Source organism: Geospiza fortis, unplaced genomic scaffold, assembly GCF_000277835.1.
Source record: "Geospiza fortis unplaced genomic scaffold, GeoFor_1.0 scaffold514, whole genome shotgun sequence".
NCBI classification, from domain to species: Eukaryota; Metazoa; Chordata; class Aves; order Passeriformes; family Thraupidae; genus Geospiza; species Geospiza fortis.
In genome coordinates this window covers 3,035-23,036 of record NW_005054715.1, presented here as the reverse complement: position 1 = coordinate 23,036, position 20,002 = coordinate 3,035, and the positions used below count along the sequence as shown (strand labels likewise).

Genomic DNA, 20,002 nt, shown 5'->3' with positions numbered 1-20,002 from the left:
ACCACCAGGAAAAGCTGAGCCCAAAGCCAAATATAACACCAACAGACACAAGAGAAGCCAGAGGACAGCAGCAGCTGCTCAGGGATTTACAGTTTATTTTACTGTGCTATACTGTACCTGATTGCAATGATTGCTCTGAAACTACGGATGCAGTAAGAGGGAAACAAGAAAAGATTAGTCAAATAAGTTATTGCTTTTTAGGATTTTCCAGCAATGTGTGAGAAAACATGCTGTTAATACACCATTTATTACACATAACCACTGGCATCAGTTAAAGCATATGTTTTGTGCTGCAAAATCTACCCAGTTTCACAACAGGATTACAAGTCCCCTTTTCCTCCTTCATTAACAATGGATAGAGGAAATGACAACAAGTTTTAACTAATACTGAGGTGAGGCTGATTTACCAGGTTTCAGATATAAGAAAAAATCCACAATAACATGAAACCTTGTGCTAAACAAATGGGACAAAACCACTCCCTTGGCCTCCGCATGGGATGAAGATGTGGACCCTCAACATGCGACTACAACTGGGCAACTATTTCCCTCCTGAGTCAGAGATTTGCACTGGAGCTCTGACATATTTTTCCTCATTCTAGGTTAAGATGTGTCCAGGAGAAGGAAAAAAAAATCAAAGGGAAAATTTAAGAATGTTTCCCTAAAAATTGCAGTAACCCAGAATATTATTACCTGGGATCTTGGAAAGGAGACTCAAATTTCACTTCCTTCTTTGCCCAGATATGACCTCCTGTAGTTCTGATGTCCCAGGAGAGGACTGAACACAGCCCTGTGACTGACCCACTGTTTTCTTGCCTCCAAACTTGCAGAAGATGGGTCTGACTGCAGTTCTGGGGCCACAGAGGCTACACCTCTCTGGGGATGCAGGATGCTGCTGAGCACCCTGTGCTCATGAGGGGAACCCCCCTCCTGGTACAAAACCCCCAACCCTCACATGGCTGCCCTGCACAAGCAGAGCTCCTCATCAAATTCTCTCTGGTTTTGATGTAGAACTTCACCCAAAAACCATAAACGGGTAAAGCAATTTCTGCAGCACGTTAGTTTGGCACTATTAGTAAAGCAGAAGTAACTCCCATTTTTTAATAAGCCAAGAGAACATAAAATAGCATTTATACTTTCCAACAGTGCTTTGAAAACAAACTCAATACAGCTTTCTTACACCAACAGTTATGAGAGATGAAAATCCTCAAAGACACATACTGTGTAAACTGCTGGTGGTTAAGAGAGCCCGTGCTTAATCTGCTAAATCACTGTTCAGGGTATTTCCCAATAACAAAACATCAATGGCCTCCTGCTTGGAGCTATCAAAAAAGTTATTTTGGATGGTTCTGGTCACAGAACGAGCACCATCCTTCAGCTTCCCAGCCTGTTGGGGAGGAACATGTACAGCATATTTTATGTCGGACACTGCTCACAGCACATTGGCAATATTCAGCAGATACACGTAAACTCTGTTAATGATTGCAAGGGCTAAGGCAATTTTCTTCTTTAAGTGTTAAATCAAGTTGTCTGAGCTTGCTGTGCTACATGTGATTCCCCCCACCCCCAGATGCTAAAAAACACAGTAATACCAACAAGGCTTATCTAACAAGCAGATTTAAATTACACGAAATAAAACAAAATACTGCCGGGAGGGGAATTTTTTTTCCCTAAACCCTAGCTCTTTAAATATTATTTTGATATAGTGCCATGTTTAGACCATGACAGGGATTTTGGGCTTTTCCCCAAATAGTGAGAGAGATGAGCAAGCACTCGAATCCAAATGCCATGACACATGAATGTATTATGTTTATGCACTTAGGAGTTCAGAATTCACATTCTGGAATATCCATGTTAAAAACAGAGAGAGCTTCAACTTGAGAGCGCCCTTAACTTGTTGTGATGACATGCAAGTGTCATGCAGCATCCCAGAAGGAGCACAGGCACTGATCCATGGCTACAGGCACAGCCAGACAGCCTCTGCTCACTGTGGCCTGACTGAGCTGCAGCCCCGAGGAGCAGCGTCCAGCACCTGGGCTGGACAAGGGTCTGCAGGGAAATGTGCTGCTGAGGCAGAGCTACCTGGGCTCACACACACCTACAGGATAATGCAACTAACACATAATGCAGTCTGGTACTGCATTCCAAACCTGGCAGTGCTGGCTGGGGCACACACAAACACCTGGTGCTGCAGGGGCTCTGCCTGTGAGCGCACACTGCTGCAGGTACAAAATACAGACTGTGCTCCATCAGGGATGCTGCAAGGCATTGTGCTATTATAGAAAAGTACTCCCGAGTTCACGGCTTGCATTGTCCACGAAAGCCTCTTAAATGCACGTGGAAGGAAGGCAAAAGCTTAACAAAACTACCCTGGGATTTAGTTCTGAATTGTGCTGGGCAGCAAGACAGGAGCTGCTCTTTGGCAGGGCCAAGTGGCTTTGGCAGACAATGGGGATGGGCTCTGGGGAGCACTCTGCTGCAATACAATTTTGGTAGGATGCACTCCCTCCCTGGCAGACAAGGTACAACTGGTGATCCAAAAATCCACACTCACCATTCACATACCAGGCAATTAATTGAAAGGAACCCCGAGAAAGCAAAAGAAAGAGCAGGTAAGGAGTTAGATGGAACAAGTATTAGAATGCTTTAAAAAGAACTGGCTTGCAGTATAAAAAGGTATATTACACACTTAAGGTTAAAATAATTTTCTCTTATGTGAAATTTCTATATTTTTACTTCTAAGCATTCTTGGGCTTTGAAGTATCAACCTGACAAGTAGGAAATGGAACAATTTCAGGCATCAAACTTTTCATTTGAGAAATGAGAATGCAACTTAAAAACTACATTTTAAAATATATACTCAGAGCACTCAAAACATACTGAGTCAGGTTTAATTGAAACAAGAGCAAGTATTGTATGGCTTCACAAGCATTGAAGATCCTCTTTGAATAGACTGGACTCATGTCAGAGATGCTTGATTTGATTTATGAGATGTGGTACTAATTAAGAGTTGTCCCAGGGCAGAGATCCAGAAGTATTCCAAAGACAGCAGAGTAAATGTACTGTGGTGGTTTAACAAACTGAAACCACGACATCTACTCTGTGTTTTAAACATTAAAAATGCAAATGTATACATTAAATGCATTTTTAAAAGTAAATATACATATATATATAGCCAAATGAACTAGATTAAATAGATACGTATTAATTTAGGAAAAGGAATGAAGAAGGTTGAATGGCAAAGCCAAGACAAGGGGAGACACTCCATGAAACACTTACTGTAGTTTTCCTGGCAGTCTAGGTGACATTTATGTAAGAAAATAAAACTAAACATCTTGAGCCAGATTCCACTCTACAGTAAAATACAAGCAATTCCCAAATGAAGAAGTCTTGTGTGCACCAGTCAAGGGGCAGAATGAGCAACAAATTGATTTGATTATTTTGCTTTTATGCATTTTGCTGTGACACCTTCTACATGAGCAGAGAAGGGCCCTGGCAGAGTGTGAATGAACAAATGATGGAAAACCCAAAACAGCTGGCTGTGGGTACATGGGCTGTGACATGGAATGAAAGCGGCACATCCTTCAGCAGAAAGAAGAGTGGGAAAAGACATTCCTGAAGGAACTAAAGGCAAAAACTGCTACAGGTCAACATTTGTCTCGACAGGCATCACCTGGCAAGGGACAGAGTAGGGAAACAAAAAAGCAACATTGGGAGAAATAAACCAAAAGGCAGCATTAGAAAATAGGAACAACTTGAGCATCAACCCAGACAAAACAAGCTGAAGAGAAACATGACACTGTCATGGAGCATGGAACTGTTCTCACAGCCTTAAAAAGCAGGGTGGAAACAAAACTTGGGGTTTTTTCAGTAACTGCAAAACTAAGAAGAAAAAGCTGGACAAACATGCAAACAAAACCCACCAGGCTACAACTGGATTAGTATTAACACTATTCAACATTAAAAACACAAACAATACCCCATCAAACACATTTGAAAAGGAGATATAGTGAATGGAAATGAAATAATAGCAGGAGAGGGACAGAGAGAAAAGTAAAAATATTCGAAGAAACTGAAGCTGATTTGAAGATACATTTTCCTGAGCTATGTTCTAAAGAAAGGGAAGATTTCAGAGCTATCCAACAGAATAGTGCTATGTGGGAGGCAGGAGCATGGCTAGGAAGGGATGTACAGGAACATGGCCTGGTTATCAACAGAACCAACCATTCAAGTTAATTTTTCTGGTTGGTTGGGTTTTGTTTGGGATTGTTTTAGGATTACAAAGAGCATGTTTTTTAAAGAGAAAATCTCATCATTGCTAAATTAGTGGCAGAATTTATTCAAACCCACAGTGAACACTGCTGAAGCATTTGAGAAGATGTACTTTACCTTGGCTTTTCCTTCAAGGGCTCCAGTTCCAGCATAGATTTTACTGACAGAATCCCCATTGACAGACCACATGGATCGGAAAACCTCCTGAAAGCGAGTCACTAACTGAGGCTTCTCAGCCAGTCCCAACACCTCCAGCTGCTTGGTTAGCATCTGGGACAGGGGAAGGCAGCATTAGCAAAAACCAAAAACTAACAAACAAAAAATAACCCCACTTCAAATACATTTCTAAAAAGGCACATTGTATTTTTCAGCATAGATGCATAAAACCCCACAAATCCTGGGTTTGTTTGTCTCATTCTGAGCAAACTGTCAGCATAACACGCTTGAAAGGCTGCATCAGACATGTAATTCAGCACCAACACTGCTTTTTCCCTTGAAGATCGGTAGTAATGCAGGGAAAAAATTACGTAGCTGATTTGTAAATGTTTTCATCTCGAAGTTCACCAAACTAAACACAAAAGCTATTTTCAAGAGCTTTTAAAAATCTTTAAAACCTTAGGGTGTCTGACAGCAAGAAGGGGGAGCCTCAAATAACAGACACAGAATGGCAAAAGGCAAAATTCTGAAGGTTGGGCAGGAACCAACAAAAGATACAAAAGAAAACTTGCAAAACAAAATTAAGAAGAAATATACAAGAAGTTTTAGGAATTGGGTGCTTGCTCTGATAATTTTAGGGGGGCATCTAGAGTTCAGTACCTCTTATTTGAAGTATCCACTGTCTTAAATAAAGTAATAATTCATATATCCCATTTAATAGAATTTTAAATTTAAGTAAGCAGTTCCTCAGGATTAACCATTTCCCTTCTTATTAATTTGTTGTATACTTTTAGCTCTCATACTTTAGCTGAAATCATAATTTAATTCTCATTGCTGAAAAATCTGGCACACCTGCTTTAAAAAAAAAAGTTGTATTTATGCAGTTCTGAAAAGGATATGACAGGAAAACAGAGCTAGATAGCCACATTTGACATGTAAGTACTCTACACAGCAAGAGTGTAAAAAGAGTCTTATGCCACAGCAAACCTGTGTCAATGCAGCAGCCAAGCACTACATAGTCCAGAATCAGATAGGTCTGTTCCAAACCAACACCCTGTAAGCTGTCACAGAAATTCCTCAAGAGGGGAATTTTAACTCACTAAAACTCAGAAAACAGAAGGACAATGATCTCCCTAGGCGTGACCTTGCAGCATCCATATATTTCCATTTTCCAACATGCTGAAGGTCTTGTCTCTGGCAGTCAGACCAAGGAACAGCTCACACTGCAGAAATACAGCTGTGAAAAGCTCATTTCCCCATCCTAGGGCAGCTGATCCCACTTTTCCAGCCCCAGAGCCCCAGCTGGGTGTGGGTTCCTACCTCCAAGCCAAAGAAGGCCTGCACACTGTTGGTCCTGTCCAGGCAGTCCAGGCAGTTGGTCCTGACAGTGCCGCTCTGGGACCTGTGCCAAGGACAACGGGACAGGGAAAACAGCTGAAATAACTCACTGAGCACACATCTCTCAAGAGAGGCAGAGCAGTAAATCAGGGCATTGTCAAGGCCCCACAAGGCATTCATAAACGTGCCAGCAACACAGGGTGAGCTTCCAGTGCTCACTGAGCACAGCTCAGGCTTTTCCTGCAAATCACTTCAGTCCTTCTGCTTTGCCCTCTCCCAGTCCTCCTTGCTTGCTTGGATAAGTGCCATGCAAGATTAAGGTTTCTTTTCAAGCAGTTCAACTAACACACTTCCAAAAAACGTCAGAGAGAAATAACTCGTAGTTAGAACAAAAACAAAACAAAAAAAACCCACAAAAAAAACCCCTACTGAGTCAGTTCTTGCATTTTATTTAACTAAAAGTAAAAAGTTGTACACACAAACCTTTTCACTTCCTTTCCATCAAAATAAAAAAATCCACACTCTAAGAATTTCTGGACTTGAGGTTTAAGCACGCTGTGTAGTTTCTCTGCCTTTCCACCTTTAACCATCTGATGATAGTCGAAGTTCACCATTTTGATATCAGCTGAATGTTCAGATGCTTTCAAATGGCTCTGGCATTGGAAACAGGAAAAAAAAAGTATAAATATACCCGTACCTGAACATACAGAAGTAGGAGTGAAACAAGAGATTACCAGTATTTTAAAAGTGGTTTTATTACCTTTCTTTTAGGTAAAATGAAACCACTTTGATCGCCATTGGAATGAATCACTCAGAGCTGATTAATATTTCACACGTGTATTTTTGTTTTCCTTGTCACAAAGTCAGGTTTTTCCCTTGCTCCCCCAGGGGGCTAGGTAAGAGCTTCATTGCAAACAAGCAAAGTCCAAGGATATGCACAGGGAAAGAACTGTCATACTCACCTGGAAGGCTTTGCTGAGCATGTGCTCCCCTTCTTTTGCCCCAAGTAAATTTACAATAATTTGCTTGCCATATAAATTTTTAAGAGTTTGGAAATGCCTGTTAATAGAAGAAGAATTCCACAGTCATTTTCTGACACACAAAAAATTAACAGCAACACCTGCAACGCTGAGAAGTTGCAAAGTATCAAACATAAATTTTACTCACACTTTCCAACAAAGCATTGAAAGCATAAGCAATCCCCAGGGAGTTCCCAGGTTTGCTGAATTCCACATTTGTGCAGACAAAGCCTCCCATTTGGAATAACGTATCCCATCTCTGTGATCCAGCAGAACTTACCAGAGGTCTTTAGTGCAAAAACTTGAGATGTTTTTTACCTGTCAAAAGCTGGTGCATTCGCCTCAAAGCCCCTTGACATCCTGACACGATGGGATCCCACCTACAACACCAAGAGCACATGAAATTGTCTTGTTGGCAGTAAAACGCTGCTATGTCTACAGAACCCAGAGTCCCTGAAGGGACAAACATTTTTTAACCTTTCCTGTGAAAAATGTGTCACAGCAGTAGGAGCTGAATCAGTCCCTCTTTCAAGAAAATTGGGACGAAATTCTATGACAGTAACTCTTGATCCTTATTGACTTCTTGAGAAGACTTCTCCTCAAGAACAATTCAGAAGAAAACAGCCTCTTTGGATGCCCTTGGATAACACATTTAAAAGAGGAAAAAGAGCTTCAAAGAAGAGACATGGAAAAAAGAATGGACAAAAGCAACTTTTGGACTTGAGAGAAGCAGGCTTGGTGAGACACAATAGCACCAACCTGCTCCAAAGGATCACCTCATCCTCACAGGTAGCTGTGAAGCAAAGCACAAAGGCAAGCAGATGATGTCTAAAAGGACATGAATAAGAATTATCTGTATCATTCAACCTATCTCCTGCTTACCTGCAGTCCTGGCTGTTCCCAAAATAATGGAACAGATCCTCGAATCTGTATGAAAGATGACACAGAGTCATCCAAATATATCACCTGGTAAGGAAAGTAAAGCATACTATTAATAATTATCACAGTGTAAGATTTTAGAATTAAACATGGAGCAAATAAAATATATTTATGTATTACATATTCCACACTACAAACTAAAATATTGTTTCCAAGACTCTGAGCAATTCCCACAAAAAAGTTCCCTCACTCTCACGCTCCCCTGCAGAATCACAATTCACAACGTCTAAGGAAACACAGCTTTTATCATTTGGGCTTGAGTAAGTTCTGCATTAGGAGTAAGAGGTCTGAAACAACTTGATGAGACCTTCCTGCAGGAACAGTTAAAATGAACACCAATGCATAGAGAATCACTGTGCAGCCCACTCAGAACCCTTGCGCAGATTTTCTGCATCAGAAACCAACAGATCACGGTCCATGAAGTACCCAGGAAAGGAAAACTGCAGTGGAATAACACAGCACAGCCATTCAGCAACGCTGGCACACCAGGAAATTCAGGCAGAGAACAAGAGTGTTCTGATCCAACTCCTGACACTGGAGGTGCACAGGCAGAGCCCTTCCTGCATGAAATCCTCCTTCAGTCACTGGGTTCTGGAAGGAGTCTGAGGCAGCCAAAAAAACCCAGGAGCACGAACACAGGAACAACCCCTGCAGGAACAGCCCCTCGGGAACAGGCTACCAAGGAAAGCCAGCAAAGGAGGACTCAGCAGGGTCTCACATCTCTGTGTGATGAAGGCAGAGCCATGACAATCCAAGGCAGCAGAATGACAGTGGCTCTACAAGCTGCATTCCAGAGGAGCTGTGCTAAGGGGAACACTGTCATCTTTCCTGAGCCACAGGGTACCAGTGTTTTGGTATTTGCCCAAAATCCCTTCTGCCCGTTTCTCTTACTTCGGATTAGCTCCGGCCAGAAGTGGCACACGCAGCTCCAGGGGCTCAGGGGAAGCACAGCCACCCACAGGAGTTCAGCACCTTCTTAAGCTGCTGCAACTCAGACCCAGGCATGCCCTGAGCATAAGCCACACTAAAAACCAAGATCATCAAATTGCATAACCTACTTAGCTTCCTCATTTAGCATCAAAGAAACTGTTCCAGTATATGCTGGTGCCAGACTTGACTGGGGATTTGTTGATTTGGAGCAAAAATCTCATCATTGACACGACTTGGGGCTTACACTGCCTTGTGAGCCCAGCTGTTGGGCACTGGAGCACGACATACCTGCTCTGTTTCCACGAAATTGGCCACGTGCCCGTCATCGTTGGTGCCACGGACATTGAAGCGGGTGCCAGCCCGCTCGCAGCTCAGCCGGGAGATCAGACAGGCCTTGGCCTGCTTGTGAGCTGCGTAGATGGTCCTGATCTCCACCCCTCCACACATGAGCCGCAGCAGCCACTCCTCACAGCTCACCCCGTAGTGCTGCAGGTGCAAGTGCAGGGACTGGTTCCTGCAGGGACAAAACAGCACCACACAGCCAGAGGCAATTACAGCTCAGCAAAGACTCCCAAGCCAGCTACTGACTCCTTGCATTGCACACCCACTAACACAAATGGGACCAGGAAAACAGCCATGCTACAGTTCTGTGATATAACTCTCATCTACATCTTCCTGAAATTGCAAATAGCACAGTAAGAAGATGGGGTGAAGCTATCAATTCCCATGGCTTTAAAATAATAACCCTTATAGCCCTTGCTTGTCACCCACCAAAAAAAAAAAACAAAAAACCAACACTCCAAGTTGTTTATACTTCTCTGCTCAGCCTTGTTTTGAGAAGCCAGAGATTACAGACTCTAGGAAAGCATGACAGGATTGCAATGACAGGGTTACTTGTTTTGTAGTGCGTAAAGCCCCATTCAATCTCACACCATCACAAAATAAAGCTAGAATAGAAGATACATTGAATACTCTCATTATATGCCACCTAACCCTAACCTGGTCACCAGAGAGGCTTCCAGGAACACATTCCCAGCCAACTGGCTTTTACATAGCTTTAAACACCAATTTCAGGGCTGAGTGCTGGTACTTTATATACTGCATATATGATTCTCTAACAACAGTTACTGCTCACATGAAAGGAAGATCCACAGTTTGAATGTACCCGTGCACTTAGCAGCACTAATCAACGCTGTATTAAGTAACTAAGACTAAAGTTCGGGTTTTGTGAATTTTTTTGTTTGCCCTCCTCTAGTGGGGCTTGGCTTTTGATCTTCTTTGAAAACATTCCCTTGTATAAAAAGGGAGCAAAGTTTTCTGCACAGCAAAGAAAAGCCAACTTCAGGAAGGTGTCTGGTTGTGTCTCTGCCCAGAAAACTCTACTGGAATTGCAAACAGCATGTTCATTCTAACAGTGGAAGCTCTTTCATTTTAGCCTTTTCATCTAAACCTAAGCATACAGGTGCATTACAATAGGATACTGAAAGGAAACAATATTCCTGCCCTGAGCACTCTGAGCCCAGATGTTGGGCACAGGAAAACCCCCAGGAAGCTCACTGAAGTGCATGTGCAGAATAGTTCCTGTTCCTGACTTTCAGTGCATATGCAGAACAGTTCCTGTTCCTGACATTCAGTGCATGTGCGGAATAGTTCCTGTTCCTGACTTTCAGTGCATGTGCGGAATAGTTCCTGTTCCTGACTTTCAGTGCATGCGCGGAATAGTTCCTGTTCCTGACTTTCAGTGCATGCGCGGAATAGTTCCTGTTCCTGACTTTCAGTGCATGCGCGGAATAGTTCCTGTTCCTGACTTTCAGTGCATGCGCGGAATAGTTCCTGTTCCTGACTTTCAGTGCATGCGCGGAATAGTTCCTGTTCCTGACTTTCAGTGCATGCGCGGAATAGTTCCTGTTCCTGACTTTCAGTGCATGTGCGGAATAGTTCCTGTTCCTGATTTTCAGCGCATGTGCAGAACAGTTCCTGTTCCTGACGTTCAGTGCATGTGCGGAATAGTTCCTGTTCCTGATGTTCAGTGAATGTGCGGAATAATTCCTGTTCCTGACTTTCAGTGCATGTGCAGAACAGTTCCTGCTCCTGACGTTCAGTGCATGTGCGGAATAGTTCCTGTTCTTGGCTTTCAGTGGTTACATTCCTAGACCTTGGAATCTGGACATTGCACCCACCTCCTGGCAGGACTGGTCCTTGCTAAAATAAACCCCAGAACCGTGTAACTGCCAGAGTTTTACAGCAGGGGTCAGAATCAGCCCAGCTTACTCAGACAGGGTCACCAGGCATCATTTCCCAAGCCCTGAGGCAGTGACTGATCAATGGAGAGCCAAGTCCTTTTCCAGATGCATGGACAAACAGCAGGGTTTCTACAAGCCCTGTCAACCTCCATCAAGGAAATAATGTTTCTGAACACCCGAGCTTAATTCCTACCTTAACAATTTTTTCTTGTATTTCACTCTGATCACATTCCTCTACCTGACCGAAATAGCAGCTGAGACCAGAGAAGCATTGGCTCATAGGCTGGAGCTGGCTGGGTGCATTTTGGCCAGAAGAGGGGAATGGATGTAGCTTTTCACCTGTTCCAGTGGTGTAAAGCCAAATCTTCAGCACCCTATGAAGACCCCTGGACACACAGAGCGTTCTTAACAAAGGCTGAGGAGAACAGAATTTCTGACATGACAGGGTGCATTACTGTCATTATTTAAGCTGCTGATCAACAGAAAGAGCAGTATTGCTCTCCCCAAAAATTCTCGGTGTGAAAACCGTATTCTATTAAAAAAATATCCAGTAAAATGATGGTGAGTGCAGCAGCCAAGCAAGGGGCACTTTGTAGTAGAGGCTACCTGCTGTCTCAACAAAACCTGCAATATCACCATTTTTTAAGTAACAAAACTTCTGAAGTGCTTTCATATGCTGGAAACCCCCTTGGAATCTATCTATCAACACCACACCATTTTAGAATCCAGAACATTCTAAAAAACAGTAGCTTTTTTTCCTTTGAAGTTTCATAACCCCACCCATTTAAAAAACTGACACAACTGATGAAGAATTAGGAGGCACCAAAACTGAAGCACAACATTACAGGAGATGTTCACGTAAAAATACAATGTAAGCAGTGAAAAATCTGTGCCTTCCAATTAAGAAACTTCCAAGTGGTCACAGAAACAGCCTATCATTAGTAATATACTTCTGCCCTCAGAGTTTGAGTAATGCTATTCCACCTCAGATTTGTGGGAGAAAGGTGCACACGTAAGAGCTGGGAAGGACAAGGATAAAAACTCGCCAGGCATTATTTTGCAGAGGAATTAACTGTGTAATTAATTCATTGCTGCTGAAGCACTTGTGCACTCACCAGAAGAACCTGTTGTCAGTGGTGTGCTCCTGCATGCTGCGGTGGGCGCTGAGGCTCAGGTCCAAGCTGGCACCCGTGGCAGACCAGGCGAAATAGAAGCTGCCCGAGTTGAGCACCTTGCGCACCTCGGAGACGCGATCCTCGTCCGTGGGGTCAGCGCGCAGCGACACGAACTCCGTGCAGGTCACCCGGAACACCTCCGAGTCCTGGATCTTCCCCACGGACATGCACCCTGTCACCAGCACCAGGTAGTGCAGCAGCGTGTCCCCTGCGGAACAGGGAAGGGCACGGGGAGAGAACGGCTCTCAGCAGATGTGATCCATCCCTGTGCTAAAGGCTCACGAGCCCAGCCCAGTGTGCCTGAGAAACGTCCAGAGACAGCCGATGCCTGAGAAACGTCCAGAGACAGCCGATGCCAAGGAGAGACCACTCTGCAAAGAGCAGGCATTGCAAAAACAGAAACTATTTTTGTCCACTCCCTCATTTCTGGGAGCACTCCAAATTCGTAAGTTAGTCTGCAAAGAAAAACAATCAAACCAAACAAATAGAAAAAAACAAGCCCTGCTCCTGTTGCAAAGATCCACTCTTACAGGAGCAGCACACCGTTCTGCCCCAAATGAAAAACACAAATTTTACACATTTGACTCACCGAGGTTTAATCTTAACACGCCCAAGAGCCCGTATGCATCCATGACTTTGGAGTAGGTATTCTTGATTGTGTCTTTTTCTGCAGAGGCTGTGGAGAAGAAATGAAAGATCTGCTGATGTAAAAGCCTCAACACTATGGCAGCAAGAATGAGCCACTCCAAACTGAAAACTCCAAACTGAGGGATCACAAAGCAGCTGCTTACGTGATGCTTCTGGAAAGAAACCAAAATGTATGAGCATATGGCACTTGAGAATGGAAAATGAGGGCTTGACTCTGACAAAGCATGATCCTGCCATGTTTTTCAGCAATAAAAAAGCAAAACTCCAAGTGATATTAAAGGAGAACACTGGCATTTTTAACATCATCTCGTGTTATAAAAAGCATGTACAGCACAGACAAGTGAGATGACTGAGAATGCTCTCCTGTAATTAAAATTAGTGCTTAATGTCGCTTTTTTCATGGAAAAAAAATTACCCTTTTTCTCCAGGAATAAAGCCATCGGGTGGCAGTGTTATCTCTGAACAAGACTCCCACAAGTCCATTTTAACTATCTTAGATATATTCCAAGCAGATCAGAACTCTTGCAGGTCCACAAAAACTGGTATTTAAAAGCCATGTCTTAGATGAATGAGGAAGACACAATTTTCACAGGCAGTTTTGAAACACAAACACAAAACAGCCCTGTCATACTCTAGAAGAAATTCGAGTGTATCTGCCATTGCTCCCCTGGGAGTTCAGTGAATATTTCAGCTCTTTCAGCAGCACTGTAACAGCCAGAGCACAGGATCCCACCCGGCCTGAGCCTCTGCTCACCACCAACACTGCACCAGGAGGGAACACCAACAATTCCAGCCTGGCCACTGCATCTGCAGGGATCAGGATTCCATGGTTACCAACAATCAGCACCGTTCTGCTTTGCCACTAAACACCTCGGGACATGACATGAAGAGGAGTAAATCAAAATGCCCATCTGCCCTGGCACTCTGCTGTGCTCTCTCTCATTTGATGCATCATTTAGAATAAAATCTCTATTTTACTTAGAATAAAAACCCCTCTATTTTACCTGAAACTGCTCTTCCTCACAAACATCTCCTAAGATCAGTATAGCCCTGCACAGGCACAACGCTTCTGTTCAAATATCCACCAGTTCTTGTATTAAAGTGGATCAGACAATTTAAAATAGATTAAACAATTCTTTAACCACAGCCTGAAATCCAACCCCATCCAATGTTTTATTCAGTAGACTTTTAAAAAGTTTCTTTACCTTATTGCATTAATATTCCTGTAATAGATGTAATAAAAACAGTTTTATAGCAGCATGAGGATGTATTTCTAAGGTCCTCACTCAGGGTGAGTGCTAAGAACCTGCAGCTAATCTAAAAACATTTTGTCAGCATCACCAAACTGTGTTTTTCTTAATCAGAAAACCACTGGGCTGGAAAGAACTCCTAAACTTCAGACCCTGGTTCCCTCCAATCTGTTTCTGAGAAAGGGTTTAATGATACCAATACTCTCCTACACTCAGTTTTCCATAACCAGAACGCTGCTGTGTTCTCCCTCCACATTTGAAATGCTTATGGAAAGATCAGGTTTCCTTTCAAACTTCTTGCAGGATTTTTCCTAAAGGTGCCTGCTGGGATTTAGTGACATGTCAGAACAATGCCTTTTCTGTCCCACATGGATTTATTCTCTTTTTCCAGTGCAGAGAATGCTGGATAGCCTTGTTAAGCCTTAATAAGTAAATTCAGTAACATGGGCTTTGCAAATCCGGACCAACAAAGGCCAGTAGAGCAGCAAAGGGTTGCAAAACCGACCAACTAACCAAATAAAAACAGAGCAACTTACTGTGGCTAGTCAATTACTATTTGCTTAAAGTGCCCAAGAACCAACCAAAAGCATTTCATGCCATGTTCTTCATTTACATTGGCCCCAATTCTGTGTGAACTCAAAGCTTTTCCACAGTGACCACCTGAGTGTTTCTCTCTCACACTGCCTGCACTTTCCCCACCTCAGTTTGTTTTTTAGGGCCAAAGTTCCCATAGCAAAATGTCCAATATGGCATCATTTCCTCCATCCTGCCCTAGTCCATGCCCACCAGGCTTCTGCTCTCCAGGCAGCGCCCAGTGAGGAACTTGCTGTGGTCAGGAGTGTTACAACATCAAGGAAAAGCACTGCAGCTTCTGCAAACCAAGATGGAATCAGGAAGACACAGCTTCACCATCTTCCTTGCCTTTCTCCTCCCAAGGGACTCTTACCCATCTCCTGAACAGGCCAAATCTGCTCTCTAAGAGCCCAAGGCACCAGTCCTACTGACCCCATCTTCAGCCCTCCAAAACCAAAGATTTTGTCCTTTCATGATCACTGCAAAGCAATATCGAGAAACTGAAACCAAACTAACAAAAAACTCCACAAAATCACAGCACTTGCAAAGTGATTTTCAAATCAATTTGTAATGTACCTCTGGAGAAAGCCCCATCTGCAGTGTCAAGAGAAAAACAACAAAATTGCAAGTCACTATTTACCAAGGATTAACAGCCAAGAGCATTTTAAAATGCCATCTGTAGAAAGCACACCTTCTCAACCACAGACTCTCACGAGAAAGGTGAACAATTCAATGACTTTGAAGGGAATACAGCAGCCCTCCCAGTTTTACAGAAATGGAACCCCACCAACAATCCTGGTTTTGGGATAATCTGGTTCAACACGTATTCTGCTTCATTCCAGATCCAGAGATCAGTCTCCCAGTTCTAACACCTGAAAGGCTCAGATCACACTCAAAGTCACATGCAGGCTTTCTCTGGCTGGGCTCTGCTCTTGGTGGGCTCACAGGGGCCATGAGACAGCACATTTCTAGTTAGCGCCTACAGTTCCCAGGTAGAACGTGGGACTCTGAGCTGGGAACAAAACCACAATCCTGGCATTGCGTGCATTTCCTTCAGACCCAAGACATGTCACTTACATTAGATGAGACAAAGTCCACACAACTGTCATTTTAAAGGGTTTAGAATCTAAAAAATATGGGAGAAAAAAGTGAGAAATTTAGGAACACAATTTGGCTTTGATCTTGTAAGACCAAGGTTTTCAAGGGTTTTGTCAAATTAGGACAGTTAGATTTCTGGTATTTAAATTAAAGCTAACACCCAAATATTCCACAGAGGTGACATTAAAATCAGAACAGAGCCACCACTTTCATCATCTATTAAATTAACCAACCAAAGAACTATTTCATTATTTTTGATACCTCTTTTTTAGACACTTGTTTTTGGCTCAGCTCAGGATGCTGGGGATGAGAAAACCCTGCCAGATTGCTTTTCAAGGGCTGCTGAGACCACCTTGGCTGAGCTGCGTGGAAGGATTGCCTTACTAAGGAGCGGTCTGAGTCTCACTGCTACCCGTGGCAGTGAGCAGCTACCAGGGTGCACACAGGTTACTACAGCTCCCACTGCAGCTCCAGGGTTACTACAGCTCTCACAGGTTACTGCAGCTGCCACTACAGCTCCAGGGAGCCCAGGTGTGCTCCTCCTGCTCCCACCTGCCCTCTCCCCAGCTCTGGTGTGACACTGAGCCCAGGTGTGCTCCTCCTGCTCCCACCTGCCCTCTCCCCAGCTCTGCTGTGACACTGAGGCCCAGGGATGCCGTGACGCTCACGGCTCCGTGTTTATCAGACAGAATGTTCTCCATGGCAGGAGCACAGACAGCTCAGCACTCATGTGGGATGAGTCACCAGCAGGAGAGGGAGAGAGCACACTCCTGCCCAGCCAGGGAAACCTTGCCAGCTAAGACATCAATTTCAAAGGATAAATACACTGCCCATTTCAGAAAAATACATCTATGACACCTTCCCACTAAATTCCAAACACACCAGCAGTGAGGCTGCTGACATTTAAACCCAGGTGCTCTCACCAGGCTTTGAGGAGGATCCCCACAACTCCAATAACCCAAAACCAGGACCGTGCCAAGGAAAGCAAAGTATAGCTCAGGTGTTTCAGTCACAGCAACATCAGTTAATCCACACTGAACACCTCCAGTGCCAACCAAAGAGGTGCTAAATGCACAAAGGAAAGCAAAGCATGGCTCAGGTGTTCCAGTCACAACAACATCAGTTAATCCACACAGAGCACCTCCAGGAGAAGCATGGCCTGGGCTGCTCCCACATTCAGACTGAGGGTTACACAACCACCACCTCTGAACCATCCCTTCCACCCTCTTGCCTGCTTCCCTCTGACCTGGCTGAGTGGCACAGCACATGGCACACACTCTGAACATCACCCAGCACCTGAGCCGTGCAGCATTTCCTACCCAGGCTGAACTGGACCCTCTGAATCATCCTGCAGAGCCTCACCGAGGGCATGGGGAGGAAGGTTAAAGCAGTCATCCTTCCCTCAGCACAATGTGGGACTCTTCCTTTAAGGACATGCTTCCTTTAAGACGATGTCTAAAGGATCAGTAAGCCCCCATTCCGTTCTCATAGCCCATTTCAAAGCTTCCATTCCATCCTCATAGCCCATTTCAAAGCCAAATTTCTGTACGTGGATATTCCCGGAGGTGCAGCTCTCCAAGGCTCTCAGAACTGAGCCACATAAATCAGTTTTAATGCTGAAGTACATTTCACTAGGCTGTGTATGGATTATCCACTCTACACACAGGTAAGAGCTGTGATCAGGAATGAGGCTAAACATGTTACTTCATCTCCAGTATTTACTAAAATATTTGGGAAAATGTCTAACAGTTTTGAGATCAGTATTGTCTATTTTTGTAGTCTAAAATGTGGTAGCACCATCATCAAAACCCAGAAGTTTTTGACAGTTTAAAGTGATGCTGTTCTGGATTTAAATTGATATACACTTCAGCTGACCCTTTCTCCATCTACTCACACATATTTCACACACATGGGAGATCCTGCCCAAGGGACAGCACTATTGCATTAACTTGGTCTATTATTTGTACAAATACCTGGAATTTGCTACAGCTACAGACTGCAGTCTTCTGGCTGGATTTTGTGACATGACCAGCAAGACAGAGAAGTAACACTTCACAAATCTTCCCGAGGAGTAATAATTGTACTCCTTTAAATATGCATTAAAAAGAACAGATACCAGATGGGAACAGCAAGCAGAAAAAGAGAAGAAAGAAACCCGAGTTAGGGGACTCCCGGGCCTTTTCTACTGTCAGTTTAAGACTGTGATCTTCCAACCATGAAGAAAGTATCAGCACTTAAAGAATTTAGGGAATTACGTGGAAATAAAACAGAGGGAATTAAAGAAAAATGCCACTGTAAATATTCAGTGGAAATCTATGCCCATGTAGCAGACAGAAAAGGAGTAAGCAGTTTCCTGGTTAAGCTCACTGCAAACAACACTCAGTAACTACTCCCAGCTGAGCATGAACATTTGTGTGACCTAACCCACCCCTCAGAATGCCAAGGACACTGCTCTGCAGATGAATCATGAGCTGTCACTGAGCACAGAACACAAGGGGAGAGAGGCTTCCAAACTCCTTCGGGGCTGCCTTCCTCTGCTAGGGAACAACGAGGTTGGGAAGTGGGCAAGAACTTTGAAATGGGATTTAATTCTTAGGAAAGGCCATTCATCCTGCAGTGTATCCTGGCACAAGAAGCGACTTACTGCCCTTTTCCAGCATCACCTTCAGGAATAAATCATTTCTCATCTGTTAGCCCTTAAGCAGCTCAAGCATGTTCCATAACTACCAAACACAGGATAAAACAACCTGTTTGTTCCACAAATCTTCAAAACACTTCATGGCTTCCACTAAGCCTGTTTGCTGCCTTTGTGACTGGACACTTATCCCCAGTCCACAGCACAGTGCCTTGTGGATACTGCTACCAAAGTCAAGGAGATTACTTAAATACATGGTAAGAAGAAACTGTACCAGGAAAAGAAAAAGCAGACATTTAAAAATAGGAGAAAAGCACCCACTGCTCTCCTGGACCATCACACAGCTGCAGCAACCACATCAGTCACTGCCTGGCCTCTAACAGGTGCTGGCTAAGGAGAAAACTGCTGCCATGGAATGAAAGCTTTCTACAGCAGAGCCAAACCCGAGCTCAGGAAAGCTGTACAACCACATGCTTTGACTGCCTAAAGAACATAAACATGTTTTATCATTTTACATATTTTAAAAGTCTATGGATAGGCCTTAAGGTCTCTTTTGCACTTATCATTTTAGTGTTCTCCAACAAAAAAAAAAGGGAAGGGGCAAAAATTTAGGGAACTATCTCATGCATTTTTCACTTAAGACATGTAAAAAAAACCTTGCAGTGCAAGGCATCTTGCTCCAAAATATTACTCATTTTATTACAAGACAAAACAATACTGAGTCTTGAGGGAGGTTAAAAATACAAGGACAGAATAAAGCTAAAACCCAAAAAGCTATCAAAATCACACAAAATGAGATAAAACCAAATTACGATATAACATCGAAGAATATAGAATTTATTGCTATGAAACACAACATCAGAATTAGCTGGTCACTGAGTTATCACATGATCAAAATAGGGTTGTTCAGAATCCAAGAAACAAGGCGATGTTGGAGGCAATTAGAAGAAAATTTAGTGGACATGAAAATACAGATGTATAAAGAAATGAAATGAAATGTGGAACATTCTCTCTCAACAGATGAAGACAAGAACATGGCTCTTTTCTCATTTCAACCAGAAGCCTCTCCACGAGCAAACAGAAAAGCAGAAGAGTTGCTTCTCTCCATCCCCCAAATGAAACGGCTCACACGGTGCCAGGTGTGCCAGCCCTCTAACACAAACCCAGATGGACTCACAGAGGACAGCCACGGCTCCGGACTCGAACATGAGGCACTCCTCTCTGCTCCTGGTCTCCACCATCACGCTGAAGGGAGGCGGATCCAGCTTGTGATAGACTCGGAATCCTTTGCTGAAAGCCATCGTGCCTCAACACGGGCAGCCCTGGCCAACACAGGATGGTGTTAGCGAACCCTCCCTGTGCCCCCGGACATCCTGCAAAGCTGCTTTGACCCACAGCCTTCCCCAGGGATTTAACGTGCTCAGCAAAAACTAACAACAAACCCCCTGCTCCCTCATTCTACCTCACGAGACTTAGCTTATCTGGGTCCAAAAAAACCACAGGAATCACCTAAAGATGGCATAAGAGCGTTTCAAAACGAGAACTACCCAGAGAAACACCTTTCAAAATCTGGATTTATTTAAAAGCTTGTTCAAGACAACTAGAATTTTACAGCATCCCACACTGGTTTGTGTTGGAAGGGACCTTGAAGTTCATCCAGTTCCCTCCCAGTTGGAAGGGACCCTAAAGTTCCATCCCTGCCATCCGCAGGGACACATTCCAGTATCCC

General features: G+C 43.7%; 1 protein-coding gene across 1 annotated transcript in view; it reads right to left on the bottom strand.

The window, feature by feature from the left end:
• SYNJ1 (synaptojanin 1) overlaps positions 1-19,595 on the bottom strand; it is a 46,436-nt gene extending 26,841 nt beyond the window's left edge. The window contains 12 exon segments of the mRNA XM_031065245.1: positions 118-141; positions 1,219-1,384; positions 4,387-4,539; positions 5,746-5,827; positions 6,247-6,416; positions 6,726-6,822; positions 7,101-7,162; positions 7,665-7,748; positions 8,940-9,165; positions 12,010-12,277; positions 12,659-12,745; positions 19,451-19,595. Of these exon segments, the coding sequence (XP_030921105.1) occupies positions 118-141; positions 1,219-1,384; positions 4,387-4,539; positions 5,746-5,827; positions 6,247-6,416; positions 6,726-6,822; positions 7,101-7,162; positions 7,665-7,748; positions 8,940-9,165; positions 12,010-12,277; positions 12,659-12,745; positions 19,451-19,574 (1,543 nt within the window). The 5' untranslated portion in view covers positions 19,575-19,595.
• Between the last annotated feature and the right edge of the window lie 407 nt (positions 19,596-20,002).